Source organism: Aulonocara stuartgranti (genome assembly GCF_965226115.1).
Source record: "Aulonocara stuartgranti genome assembly, chromosome: 15".
Classification (NCBI taxonomy): domain Eukaryota; kingdom Metazoa; phylum Chordata; class Actinopteri; order Cichliformes; family Cichlidae; genus Aulonocara; species Aulonocara stuartgranti.
In genome coordinates this window covers 21,113,170-21,126,123 of record NC_138951.1, presented here as the reverse complement: position 1 = coordinate 21,126,123, position 12,954 = coordinate 21,113,170, and the positions used below count along the sequence as shown (strand labels likewise).

General features: G+C 39.0%; 1 protein-coding gene across 2 annotated transcripts in view; it reads left to right on the top strand.

Annotated features, from left to right (window-relative positions):
• The window catches only part of igf2r (insulin-like growth factor 2 receptor), a 45,972-nt gene that overhangs the window by 20,623 nt on the left and 12,395 nt on the right, over positions 1 to 12,954 (top strand). For both annotated transcript variants that reach the window (XM_082506680.1, XM_082506679.1), the window contains exons 10-27: positions 36 to 139; positions 554 to 718; positions 1,398 to 1,541; positions 1,729 to 1,884; positions 1,986 to 2,123; positions 5,275 to 5,425; positions 6,009 to 6,177; positions 6,287 to 6,402; positions 6,545 to 6,698; positions 7,774 to 7,950; positions 8,043 to 8,138; positions 8,276 to 8,377; positions 9,358 to 9,520; positions 9,766 to 9,942; positions 10,094 to 10,240; positions 11,789 to 11,967; positions 12,482 to 12,569; positions 12,697 to 12,906. In XM_082506680.1, the coding sequence (XP_082362806.1) occupies positions 36 to 139; positions 554 to 718; positions 1,398 to 1,541; positions 1,729 to 1,884; positions 1,986 to 2,123; positions 5,275 to 5,425; positions 6,009 to 6,177; positions 6,287 to 6,402; positions 6,545 to 6,698; positions 7,774 to 7,950; positions 8,043 to 8,138; positions 8,276 to 8,377; positions 9,358 to 9,520; positions 9,766 to 9,942; positions 10,094 to 10,240; positions 11,789 to 11,967; positions 12,482 to 12,569; positions 12,697 to 12,906 (2,636 nt within the window). The remainder of the gene's footprint in view (positions 1 to 35; positions 140 to 553; positions 719 to 1,397; positions 1,542 to 1,728; positions 1,885 to 1,985; positions 2,124 to 5,274; positions 5,426 to 6,008; positions 6,178 to 6,286; positions 6,403 to 6,544; positions 6,699 to 7,773; positions 7,951 to 8,042; positions 8,139 to 8,275; positions 8,378 to 9,357; positions 9,521 to 9,765; positions 9,943 to 10,093; positions 10,241 to 11,788; positions 11,968 to 12,481; positions 12,570 to 12,696; positions 12,907 to 12,954) is intronic.

Below are 12,954 nucleotides of genomic sequence, written 5' to 3'. Positions count from 1 at the left end.
TACTTCCCCTTTCCATTGTTTTTCCTCCTCTTCAGTTATTCAGATGGAGATCTGACTCTGATCTATCCAGATGGCCTCAAATGCTCCTCTGGCTTTGAGAGAATGACCATCATCAACTTTCAGTGCAACAAGACTGCTTGTGAGTCAACTTGTTTCTGCTTTCTCACAGATGCTGAAATTCTTGGCACCACCTGGCAGTAGAATAAAAAACGGAGCGGACATATCTGTATAGTAAAAGAGTTACACGGTGTTCTGCCTTGTAAAACAAAGCAAATTGCACAGACAAGGCAAATAGGAGGTCAAACTCCAAAAAGGGAAATCGAAATAATATTTAGTTTTCATGAGCATCGTTGGAGTTGATCTCTAAGACAACTCTAATAAAATTCACATTCATAAAATAAATGCACAATTTCCATTTAAATAAATAAGAAATGATTGTAAGGCTCACCTTGTATAATTTGCACATTGTTCCTTTAATGTATAAATATGGAGTTTCAGGTGAAGTTCAGTCTTTATTAACTACTTCTATATTATTTGCCTTTAATTCTTGCAGCCCACGGCGGGCGAGGGAATCCAGTGTTTGCTGGGGAAACCGACTGCACTTATTATTTTAACTGGGATACGGCGTTTGCCTGCGTCAAAGAGAAGGAGGATCTGTTATGTCGGGTCACAGATGGCAACAAGCGTTATGACCTTTCACCCCTCACAAGATACCCAGGTGAGTTTTAACAGATCAGTTAAATTTCTCTTCCACTAATGGTTTTGCTTTTCCACCAAAAGCCTAGTTTTTGGCAGGTGGTGCCTTTTTAAATTCTTAATTTAGTGTTTAGCGGTGACTTGAGCACAATTTCTTCCCTGGTGCAACTTTTGGTGACTGTTAGGTTACATATGAGTGACACGGGATGATGATGATGATGATGAAATGACATAATATATCTTGGAAAATTAAAAGTATTGGGATTTATTATAATTTTTCATGTCGTTGTCGTGCAGTGATGTTGGTATTAAGTTTGGTTCAGATTGGCCGACCTGTTAAGGAGGAAATGGGGTACATAGCTACATAAATACATGTATATACCTAACTACAAATACCATATGCTTAAGTTTATTTACTCAGCATAAAGAATTTCTGTATTTCACTTTGAAAACTGTCGATCTAGCGTGTTTTGTCTCTTTAGGTTTACACACAATAATTTACTATGTGGTTCTAATTAAAATTATATTACTCTGTTTTCCCTGTTGCTTTTATTATAATTACTGTTAATTCACTTGGTTGTGCTCATAGCTTCTCATCGTAGCACCTGTTCAGTACCATGCTTTCAGGTGTGACTGAAAAATTAGGGGGAAAAAACAACTTTTTTTTTTTTTGTATGTTTGTTTTTTCTTTCTTGATTCAGAGTCAGAGGGCAGTGAGAACTGGGAGGTGGTGGATGATAAATCGTCAAAGGCAGACTCGCGTTACTACCTGAATGTTTGCCACAAAGTCATCCCTACAGGAAGGGCAGCTGGTTGTCCAGTGGATGCCGCCATGTGTGCCGTGGGTAAGAATGTCCACAAGGAGGGCGTTCTTAAAGATTAATCTGGTTGAATCTGAGTACTTTAATAGATTTGTTGACAAGTTATAGTATTTTGGTCCTCATGCATACTTCCCCCAATAAGTATGAGACAAACCGTATTTTTCTTGCAGTGAATATGACCATTGTGCTTTATGTATTGTCTCTTATTCAGATAAGAATAACAGAACTATCAGCCTGGGAAGCTTCCTCTCTTCTCCCCAGAAAACCAAAACTGGAAACGACATCAGGCTGGTGTATACTGATGGAAGTTTTTGCACCCAAAACAAGACAAGGATCAAAACTATCCTGACTCTCAAGTGCAAACCAGGTTTTTTTTTTTTTTTTTTAAACCCTCTTCTCCTCTGTTTTCTTAGTTATGTTTCTGCTACTTTTGACTCTTTTGCGTTTCTTTTTCCTGTACTCCTGCAGGAGATCTCGATAGTGCTCCTGTCCTTCTTGGCGTCTCATCTGATGAGTGTATTTATGAGTTGGAGTGGTACACAGCCGCCGCCTGCGTCCTCTCGAAGACGCAGGGAGACAACTGCAAGGTGGAGGACCCTCAAGCTGGTATGACACGCTCAGACAACTATAAAATATGTGTGGGCTTTTCCTCATTCGTTTTTAATTTGAGCAAGAAAAGGGATGGAAGAAAACAAGGTAGCAACAGGGTTAATAGAGGCTTTTAGGAAGGAGAAAATGGTATTTCTCAGCCACAAATCCATAAATAAGTTTCTGTGTAAGTTTTTCCTTGAAAGATAAAAGAGGGTAATCATGATCCTTCACGTCTCACTTGGAAATCTGATCGTATATCTTTCTGAGCTCTTAAAATTTATTTCCACTGGCTACAGTCATGATATAGTTTGTTTTGGCTGTGAACTGCTAGAAAATGGTACAATTAATCCCGCACTTATATTGAATTTAAAAAATGATAACAAACAGAAACACATTTGTAAAAGTGCAAAAATCAGACCCATAAATCAGTTGACTGTCAACATCTCTGTAGAGTTACAGATTATAATAAACACTAACTGACTGCAGACTAAGTTGTAATTTTCTTCACTGATTCACACAGTAAAGCTCTTTAAAGATTTGCAAAGCAACTCTGGGCTAGTCTGCTTTACCTCAGTAGACAGTGAATGCATTGATCACATTTGTTTCACCCAGTTGTCCTTTCCAAGCAGGAGAACATAGTGTTGTATTTGAAAAACACTGCTGTTTGTAAAAGTCGGGGTAAACCTCTGTCAGTCGATAAGATGACTAAATGCTGACGTTAATGTCTCGCACTGAATTCAGTTAAGTTTAAATTTAACAGCAGTGAATTGAGATTAACTGACTACTGATTTTAGCTCTAATTAACACTGTTGCCTTCAGTGGGGCGCACCTACTCTGTATTTGTCTGCCAGCGTCAACATTCTCAACACAATCTGACAGTCTGTGTCAAATACAGCTGATTGTGCTTTGCTGTCAAATATACTTTACATGTGGAAGAAATGAAGGACAGGCAAAAAAAATCACAATTCAAAGTTTTAAGTATTTCTTGATTTACAATTTTTTTTTTTTTTTTTTTTAATCTGTTTTTTTTTCATCATCTTCCAGACAATTCAGTTTAGAGCTCATTGCATATCTTGTAGTTTTTATGCAGTTTAAATGAACTGTTATAAAAGAAAATAAAGAAAACACCTGTTGTCTTCTGATACAGTGGGGCAAAAAAGTATTTAGTCAGCCACCGATTGTGCAAGTTCCCCCACCTAAAATGATGACAGAGGTCAGTAATTTGCACCAGAGGTACACTTCAACTGTGAGAGACAGAATGTGAAAAAAAAATCCATGAATTCACATGGTAGGATTTGTAAAGAATTTATTCGTAAATCAGGGTGGAAAATAAGTATTTGGTCACCTCAAACAAGGAAAATCTCTGGCTCTCACAGACCTGTAACGTCTTCTGTAAGAAGCTTTTCTGTCCCCCACTCGTTACCTGTATGAATGGCACCTGTTTGAACTCATCATCTGTATAAAAGACACCTGTCCACAGCCTCAAACAGTCAGACTCCAAACTCCGCCATGGCCAAGACCAAAGAGCTTTCGAAGGACACCAGGAAAAGTATTGTAGACCTGCACCAGACTGGGAAGAGTGAATCTACAATAGGCAAGCAGCTTGGTGTGAAAAAATCAACTGTGGGAGCAATCATCAGAAAATGGAAGACATACAAGACCACTGATAATCTCCCTCGATCTGGGGCTCCACGCAAGATCTCGTCCCGTGGGGTCAAAATGATCATGAGAACGGTGAGCAAAGATCCCAGAACCACACGGGGGGACCTGGTGAATGACCTGCAGAGAGCTGGGACCAAAGTAAGAAAGGTCACCATCAGTAACACACTACAACGGCAGGGAATCAAATCCCGCAGTGCCAGACGTGTTCCGCTGCTGAAGCCAGTGCATGTCCAGGCCCGTCTGAAGTTTGCCAGAGAGCACATGGATGATACAGCAGAGGATTGGGAGAATGTCATGTGGTCAGATGAAACCAAAGTAGAACTTTTTGGTATAAACTCAACTCGTCATGTTTGGAGGAAGAAGAATACTGAGTTGCATCCCAAGAACACCATACCTACTGTGAAGCATGGGGGTGGAAGCATCATGCTATGGGGCTGTTTTTCTGCCAAGGGGACAGGACGACTGATCCGTGTTAAGGACAGAATGAATGGGGCCATGTATCGTGAGATTTTGAGCCAAAACCTCCTTCCATCAGTGAGAACTTTGAAGATGAAACGAGGCTGGGTCTTCCAACATGACAATGATCCAAAACACACCCCCCGGGCAACAAAGGAGTGGCTCCGTAAGAAGCATTTGAAAGTCCTGGAGTGGCCTAGCCAGTCTCCAGACCTCAACCCCATAGAAAATCTGTGGAGGGAGTTGAAAGTCCGTGTTGCTCGGCGACAGCCCCAAAACATCACTGCTCTCGAGAAGATCTGCATGGAGGAATGGGCCAAAATACCAGCTACTGTGTGTGCAAACCTGGTAAAGACCTATAGTAAACGTTTGACCTCTGTTATTGCCAACAAAGGTTATGTTACAAAGTATTGAGTTGTATTTTTGTCATTGACCAAATACTTATTTTCCACCCTGATTTACGAATAAATTCTTTACAATTCCTACCATGTGGATTCATGGATTTTTTTTTTCACATTCTGTCTCTCACAGTTGAAGTGTACCTCTGGTGCAAATTACTGACCTCTGTCATCATTTTAGGTGGGGGAACTTGCACAATCGGTGGCTGACTAAATACTTTTTTGCCCCACTGTATATATAAATACAAAAAGGGGATAGAAAAGTGGATCTTGCTCCATTTAATATGTGATCGTTTTAAAAATTGATACTTCCAAATCCAAAATGAATTATGTTTTCTTAGCAATTAATTCCAGCTGTGTGCATCTGTCTGTGCATGTGTGTGCACACGCCAGGAATGACAAAATAATAATCTTGAAAAAGTTAATTAATAAAAAGTTATCTGATACCACCATGGTTTCACTACTCTTGCTCGATACTGCCACCTAGTGGAGAATGTAACACCTGTATCATGGTAGGTTACACGTGTGCCCTCTCACATGTTACTTTCATGATGGCAAACCAGGAAGAAAAAAACCTGTGGTTGCCTTTTTCTTGTCTCTTTACTTTAAATCCTCTTGTTAACCTCTAACTAACCTTAGCTTCTCCACAGGCTTCTCTTTCGACTTGTCGCCTCTCTCCAAGCCTCATGGTGGTTTTTACAACCTGACTAAAGGCATCTATCAGTATTACATCAACGTCTGTGGTCCAGTCAGTGTTTCGTCGTGTCCTGAGAAGGCCGGCGCATGCCAGGTGGAAAAGAAGTAAGACTACAGGCTACAAACATGCAAGAAGAATCGCACTTCTTTATTCTGTTCTGCCCCACTTTCTCAACTTTCACTCCACTTTTAAGCACTTTTAAAAACAACCGTGCTTAAAAAAATGAAGTGACGTGAATTTTCTCACAAATCTGAGAAATCAATGTAAATTATCCCTGAAGTATTCGTAGTGTGCTTTTGCTGTGTTACCTTAGTTTGCTAATTTTAATACCAATTGGATCAAGAATTCAATAATAATCTGCCTCCATCTGATTGCACTGCAAATTCCTGCTGTATTGAAGGTGTAGTGGAAAGAAGAGGGATAAATGAGCGTCACGCGTTGTGCAACAATGTATTTAGTTTAGGATCTATATTTTTTTTGGAAGCCTAAGTTAAGCATTCCTTCTATCAATCTGCATTTTGTACATTATACTGGTCATTTTACATCCCAACACACAACATTGTGTGTAAAAAGTTTAGGTCAATATTGAATAACACACTCATTAAATTAAAGATCCTGAAACCGAGTGATTTAAATACACTCAGCAATGAAGAAACATGAATAAATTACATCATATTTTTTCTTTAGTTTTTGGAGTCTTGGGGAACAGAACTCCCGCCTGTCGTACTACGATGGGCTGATTCAGCTGAACTACAGTAACGGCACCCCATACAACAACGAAGAGCACACTCCCAGATCTACGCTCATCTCTTTCCTCTGTGACCCACAAATTGGACCAGGAAACCCAGAATTCCAGGTAAAATCCTCCCTACCTCTTTGTCAGATTGTTTAAACAGTGTTTGACGTATTTTGTGTCTCCTGTATGATTTGTATATAAACATCTGTTTGTTAAAATCTTCGTTCAGATAGAAGACAAGTACACGTACAACTTCCGCTGGTATACCTCCTACGCGTGCCCTGAAAGACCCCATGAGTGTTTGGTGACCGATCCAGACACACTGGAACAGTATGACTTATCCAGGTAATGCTTTTAAAAAGCATTGTGCAGCAACTGCTTTACCAGTGTCTAAATCCAAGGCCATGAAAATAAGTACATCCAGTCCAGCACTGAATTGTTGCCAATCTGCTGTCCTCCTCGTCAAGCTTTTCTTCTTCAATTTCAGCCTGTCACACACCACCTCCAACTGGCAGGTGATGGACTTATCCGACAGCAATAATCTGAAGAAGTATTACATCAACGTATGCCGCCCCATCAGCCCTGTACATGGCTGCGACCGCGATGCATCCATCTGCGAGATGAAATATGTAACCAAACAGGTCTGTAACATTAAACACCTCCACTGAATCAGAGAGATGCGACATTACTGAGGAAGAACACACAGCTCATGTCAGTCTTCTGGTGAATACCAAACTTTCCCTGGTGGAGACCAGACGGTGAACTGCAGTAACACAAAGCTTAGCTTGAGTATCATCCTCAAAACACCTTGTCAAAATCAGAATCTGGACACCAGTGAGTCCAGCCATACACCCCTTTGCCAACTCTGATTGGGTAGTCGAGGCCTGGATGGGATGCGTTTTTCAAAGGTCTTGAGGCAAATTTGACTTTGAATCTTTTCTCATTGCATTGAAATCTTGTGTATATATAGCCTGACCAGAAGGACTGTGAAACTGACTTGAAAGGGGGCCTTGTTGTAAATCCACTTCGGGTTTATGATTGATTGTGTTAATTTTTCTTGCTGGTTTTAGAGAATTGTGACTATACCACTATGGGCCAGATTTACTAATGTATTGCTCATGAAAAAAGAACTATCTGTATTTGCAAAGAGAACAGTGAGAGGTATGACTTTACCACTGGTTAAAGGAATTCAACCAAGAAGCAGTTTGCAGAGTGGACTGATTTGAACTTTAAATTTGTCTGGCTTTGTCTCTAACTACCATCCCTACATGTGTAATTGACAGTTACAGTCAACTCTGACAACAGAGCTGGCAACAACAAATTCCTCTTTTTCCATCATATAATTTATATTACAGTTGACAGAAACGATAATACTTATTTTGCTACACTATTTTTAATATGTTAATATTTATTGATTAGTCTAGTGTGCCTTTAGAGATGGAAAGATCTGGACATGAATATAGGCGTACCAAACATTTAATAACCCAGAAGAAAGTGACACAAAATATGATTTGCTATATTTTTGTAAACAAAGTCATTCGGCAAATGTTTTTTCTGTGTTGTTGCTGCTCTTTTTTTATTTTTTAATATTGCTTCCACCCATTTTATAATAACATGCTCAGGGTGAACATTTGAATAAGAATCTCAAAGTAACTGCAGAGTGTAACTGGTGTCTGATACTCAATTATTCACCTCTTCCCTCCTGCCTCCCCTCAGGGCTCTGTAGAGGAGGAGGTGTCAGTCAGTAACATGGGCATTTCAAAGCGAGGGCCGATCATCGAAGCACGGGACCGCCTTATGCTGGAGTTCACAGATGGCTCTGCCTGTGATTCGGACGGTCAGAAACTCTCGTATACAACGCGCATTCACCTGGTCTGCTCCAGAGGGACTCTCGTGAGTAAATGCAGTTTTGAGAAGAGAATGGCTTGTTGGCTGTCTACAGTGGTGGTTTGAGTGTAACAATGTTTGCACTCCGCACTATTCAGGTTAAGGGACCGCGATTCCTGATGTACCAGAACTGCACTGCCACCTTTATGTGGGAGACCAATGCAGCCTGTGCCATCAGAACCATCACAAACAATGTAAGTGTACTTGCATGGATCTTAAGTCTTAATTTGACTTAATTGTAATTGATACACTGTGGTAAACTTAACAAAATACTTGAAATGGTTGTAATCTGTGTGGGGTTTTTGGGTTGTTGTTTTTTTTGGCATATCAGACATGTGCTGTGGTGGACCCCAACACTGGCTTTGAGTACAACCTAACGCCCTTGGCTTCCAAGACGGGATACAATACAAGTGGGAATGGCAAGAAATTCCTGGTAAGACACTTCAACAATATTCTGCCAGCATACATAATTTCTGCAAATTATAGCTCTCAAGTGTTGCATAGAAGTGTCGCAGTGCTATGGAAAACATTACATTTTTGCATTTCAAGTGATATTTTCCAAATGGTTGTATTAAATTCTAATCAAATAAAGCATTGTGAGGAGGGAATTTAATTGCCAGCCGTGTAGGGTAACGATTAGAGCTATATAGCGCATTACGTAGCACTAAAACATGGCAGATGAAGCTTTCTGATTGTAGTTCATGAAACTTCAGAATAAGATGAAAAATGTTTATTGTCCTTATTTAGTTTATTTTAAAAAATGTGAAAGTATGAAACAATGTTTTTCTTTTAAATGCTACTAAAAAGGGTAATGAATTATATTAACGGATAAACCTTATGAATGCAGACTGATGAAAGAACAGTTTCAGCTTTAAAATGATTGCACATCATTTAACTTTGGGTGTAACTAGCACTTTTTTCTTCTTCTTTTAATTTTTTAACCTCTGCAGAGGTTTCTTCCTGTTGAAAGGGACGTTTTCGTTCTCTCTGTCGCCAAAGTGCTTGCTCATTAGAGGTTGTCTAACTGTTGGGGGTTTTTCTGTATTATTGCAGGGCCTTTACAATACAAAATGATTTGGTGCTATATAAATAAAATTGAATTTAACATTTTAAATAAAAATATAACCTATAAAAAAACAAACAAAAAAACATTAAAACTATAAAACGTAAACACCAACATTTATAAGCTTTGGCAGGCAAGTGACTAAAATGATCCAAAATATTGTCTTTATACTGCTGATTTACCTGTTGTTGTTTTGTATTCTTTTTAGTTTTTGAATTGGATGTGTGATGCTGGACTACATCATTCGATTGTGTATTCACAGACTTTGTCGTTAAGATGTTTACTTATTATATGGTATGAAATATCGCATAAAGCACACAAACTCAAAGTGGTATCCCACCTACCTGCAGGTAAACATCTGCTCAGATGTAGCTGAATGTGGTCAGGGAATGGCCGGCTGTGAGCTGGAGAACGAGCACCCCATCAGCCCTGTGGGGGAGGAGAAGACCCTCCAGTATTCAACTGACGGCATCCTCCAACTAACATACAGGGGACCTGTTGACGTTCCAACAGGTAGCAAAAGCACAATAGAAAATGTACAGAATAAAGCAGTTCACGCTGGATCTTGAAATGTGTCACACAGTGAGATCTGATGATGGACATGGCCAAGTGTCCATTCATTTTGTATTTTGATCAAACAACACTATGGTTATAAACAAAAATACTGATGCTATTTTTACGTTACAGTGGTGCACTTTTTGTGACTTTCCTCCATTTTTTTTATTTTTTTAAAATTTTTTTTTTTGCTTTTTCATCAGCAACTCGGGACACCTTCCGGATTAATTTTGTGTGTGATCCAAAGTCTTACCCTGGATCCTTAAAACTGGTGCGAGAGGACATGAGTACTTCCCCTAAGCATGTGGTCCATGACGTCCTCTTTGAGTTCTCCACCGCTTTGGCCTGCATGCCTGCTCCAGTTGACTGCAGGATCACAGGTTTGGGCACACACACACACAAATTATCATGGCTTCTTTTTTTTCAGGTGTCCCTTTTTTTTAGAATTTGTTAGATTACAAAAAAGTTTACTAACTTGAACATGTCTTCATTAATTAATGAATAAATCTGATTTATTTTTTTCACTTCTAGATTTGCATGGTAATGAGTATGACCTGAGTCACCTGATCCGGGATGAAGATGACTACCCGTGGAATCCCATAAACACAGATTCAGGCACATCAAGGAGGTTTTATATCAACGTCTGCAAACCCCTCCCACGTGTAGATGAGTGTCCAGGTGAGAAATTAACAGGTTTAGATAGACATAAGAGGATTTGACGTTGACGAGGATTTGACACAACTAGGGCTGCAACTATTCATTGATTATTTTTGAATAATTTGTTTATAAAAAATTCTCGATACGAAGTCTTCGATGCTTTGTTTGAGGCACGGCTCCGTAGCTCGCCATTGTCACCATGGAAATGCTAATGTGAACGTTTCACCCACATTTGCGACTAAAGCAGACGTGCAATGCAAACATGTTTAGAGCAGCTAGTGAATAAAAATTCTGACAACATTAAGCCCACACAGGGTGCAGTTTTAAACAGAAACACCAACAACAGCAGCGGAGACTATGACGTTGGCACAGTTTAATGTGAAACCAGAGTCTGTTTACACACTGCAAAGAGACTGAGCCAGTGCTGAGAAGATGAGCGCAGGTAGAGTTAAAGAACACGTGTTTCTAGCGCCCAAAAAAGCTGCTGTTCTGGTGACCACCATTTAAACTTTTACTTTTACCAAAGCCCCTGATCAGCAAACTCCAATGTGAAGAAGACAAGCAAACTTTGTATCTGCTCCTTCCACAGCCATTTGTTTTAAACAGCGAAAAATCAGCAGTAAGCCTCCAGAAGTTGTATTAAAATATGCAGATGAACTGTTAACCTAGTCTGATACCACATTTAAACTGTACAGGTTGCTGGTTAACTGATTTGCCTTCATTTACAATTTATTGTTATAAAATACACCCAGTTAAGTCTGACATATGTTTTTTGATAGTCTTACTTCATTTACTTGGTGTAAATAAGCAGAGCAGAGAATAAGAAGAGTCTTCCATTGGAGATCGGTGATTAATATTGCTTTGAGTGGAACGGGTTAATGAACCCTAACTGATGCAGTGAGTAGCTTCTCTCTTTGTAAACAACCACGTTGCCATTCTGTGGGCGTAGAAGAGATTTTTCTCCGTTTCACAAGGGTCAAATTATTGGCCTGCATCAAGCAAAGAAAAAACGAAGAATATGAAACTACAGAAACTCGTTTAGAAACTGTGCAATGCATTTATGAAAATCTGTAACCAAAGTGGGGAAATGGAATCTGAGGAACTGATGCGGTCCAATTTTAAAAAAAAAAACAAAAAAAACAAAAAAAACAAAAAAAAAAACCAAACAAAAAAAACAAACAAAAAAAAAACAAATAATTAATAGAAATCAACATTTGAAATCACAGCTATGTTTAACATTCAGAGAGCACTTCTACTTACAAAGTCAATGACCAAGTTTTTCCACAAATGGAAAAAGCTTTATGCAGCTGTCTGACTTTTCCATCATCAATACAAGTTCTTAACATTTAATTCAGTTCTGGATGTAAATAAATGTTGTGATGTTTATAAAAATGATCTCATAGCAAATGCATGTTGTCATCAAAGCTAAATAAAAATATGAATGACTTTTTTTTGTTTTTGTTTTTTGGAAAGGCATTTTCCTAAATGCTAGACTGTAAGGATGGCACGGGATATTACTGGAAAAATGCAGGCAAATAGTTAGAGTATAACATTTTGTATTGTCTGCAGTGGGCTTTTTGGGATCCTGCGTTGTCATTGATGGCAAAGGATACAACCTGGGATACATCCAGTCCAGCCCACAGGCAGCAGAAGATGGCTCCATCAGCGTGGTGTACCAGAATGGAGACAAATGCGGGTCTTCGTCCCAGTACTCAACTCGCATCATCTTTCAGTGTGATGAAAACCCGGTGAGTGTTTTTAGACTCTTGAACTAACCCAGTCATAATGTTCACAAGATGACTATTTGATATTATTATAATATAAATGTTTTAGTTGTGTGGATCAGATTTGGTAGGAAAAATGTGATGTTTATTTTCTAGTTTCTAACTGCGATAGAGGCTAAGTGAGAAAACGTGTACTGTTTATTTTAGTGCTTTCTTCAGTAGCACTGTTAGACTTTAACTCACTAACTGAAAGCTACATTTTATGGTTACTTTGTTACCAAAAATACATAAAATAAGTTCCCCTTGAGGTATTTGCAAATGGATTTCATGATAGAGGCATACCTTCATTTTATTTGTTTGAGATGTGTACTGAATTAATCTCTGAATACCTTTTGTAGCTTTTTCTGGTCTTGTCTGTTTTAGGCAAATCACAAATAAAAATTCATTTTTGTCTTTTAAATGTTGCATGTTCAACTCCAGTAGCAATTTCTTTTAATCTAAATTTTGATTATTTGTGTCCATTTGTAATTACTTCAAGGGCTCTCCCATGTTTGACCGTATAGATGGTTGTGAATATGTCTTCATCTGGCGGACGTCCGAGGCCTGCCCTATCAGGAAGTCACAAGGTAAAAACGTCTGTGACAGTGGACAGAAACTGTTCCTTAAGGTTAAACATAGAGACAAAATCTGTACATTTTAGCATTTGATCCACCATGGAAATGGACAATAAATTATCCGAACTTTCCCTCATAGGTACTGACTGTCGAGTTCGTGACCCTAAGAGTGGCTATGAATTTGATCTGAGCTCTCTGAAGGGTAGAGATTACTTCCTAAATGCTGCCAAGTACACTTACTATCTTTCAATTTGCGGCGGACTCCAAAAAGATGTTTGCACCCACAAAAAGACAGAAGGTGAAACTGTCTCCTCCTGCCAAGTTGCCGGAGGAAAACATAAGATCGCAGGTATGAAAAGACAGATTAAACATTACACTGTATAAGAAACTCTGTCAT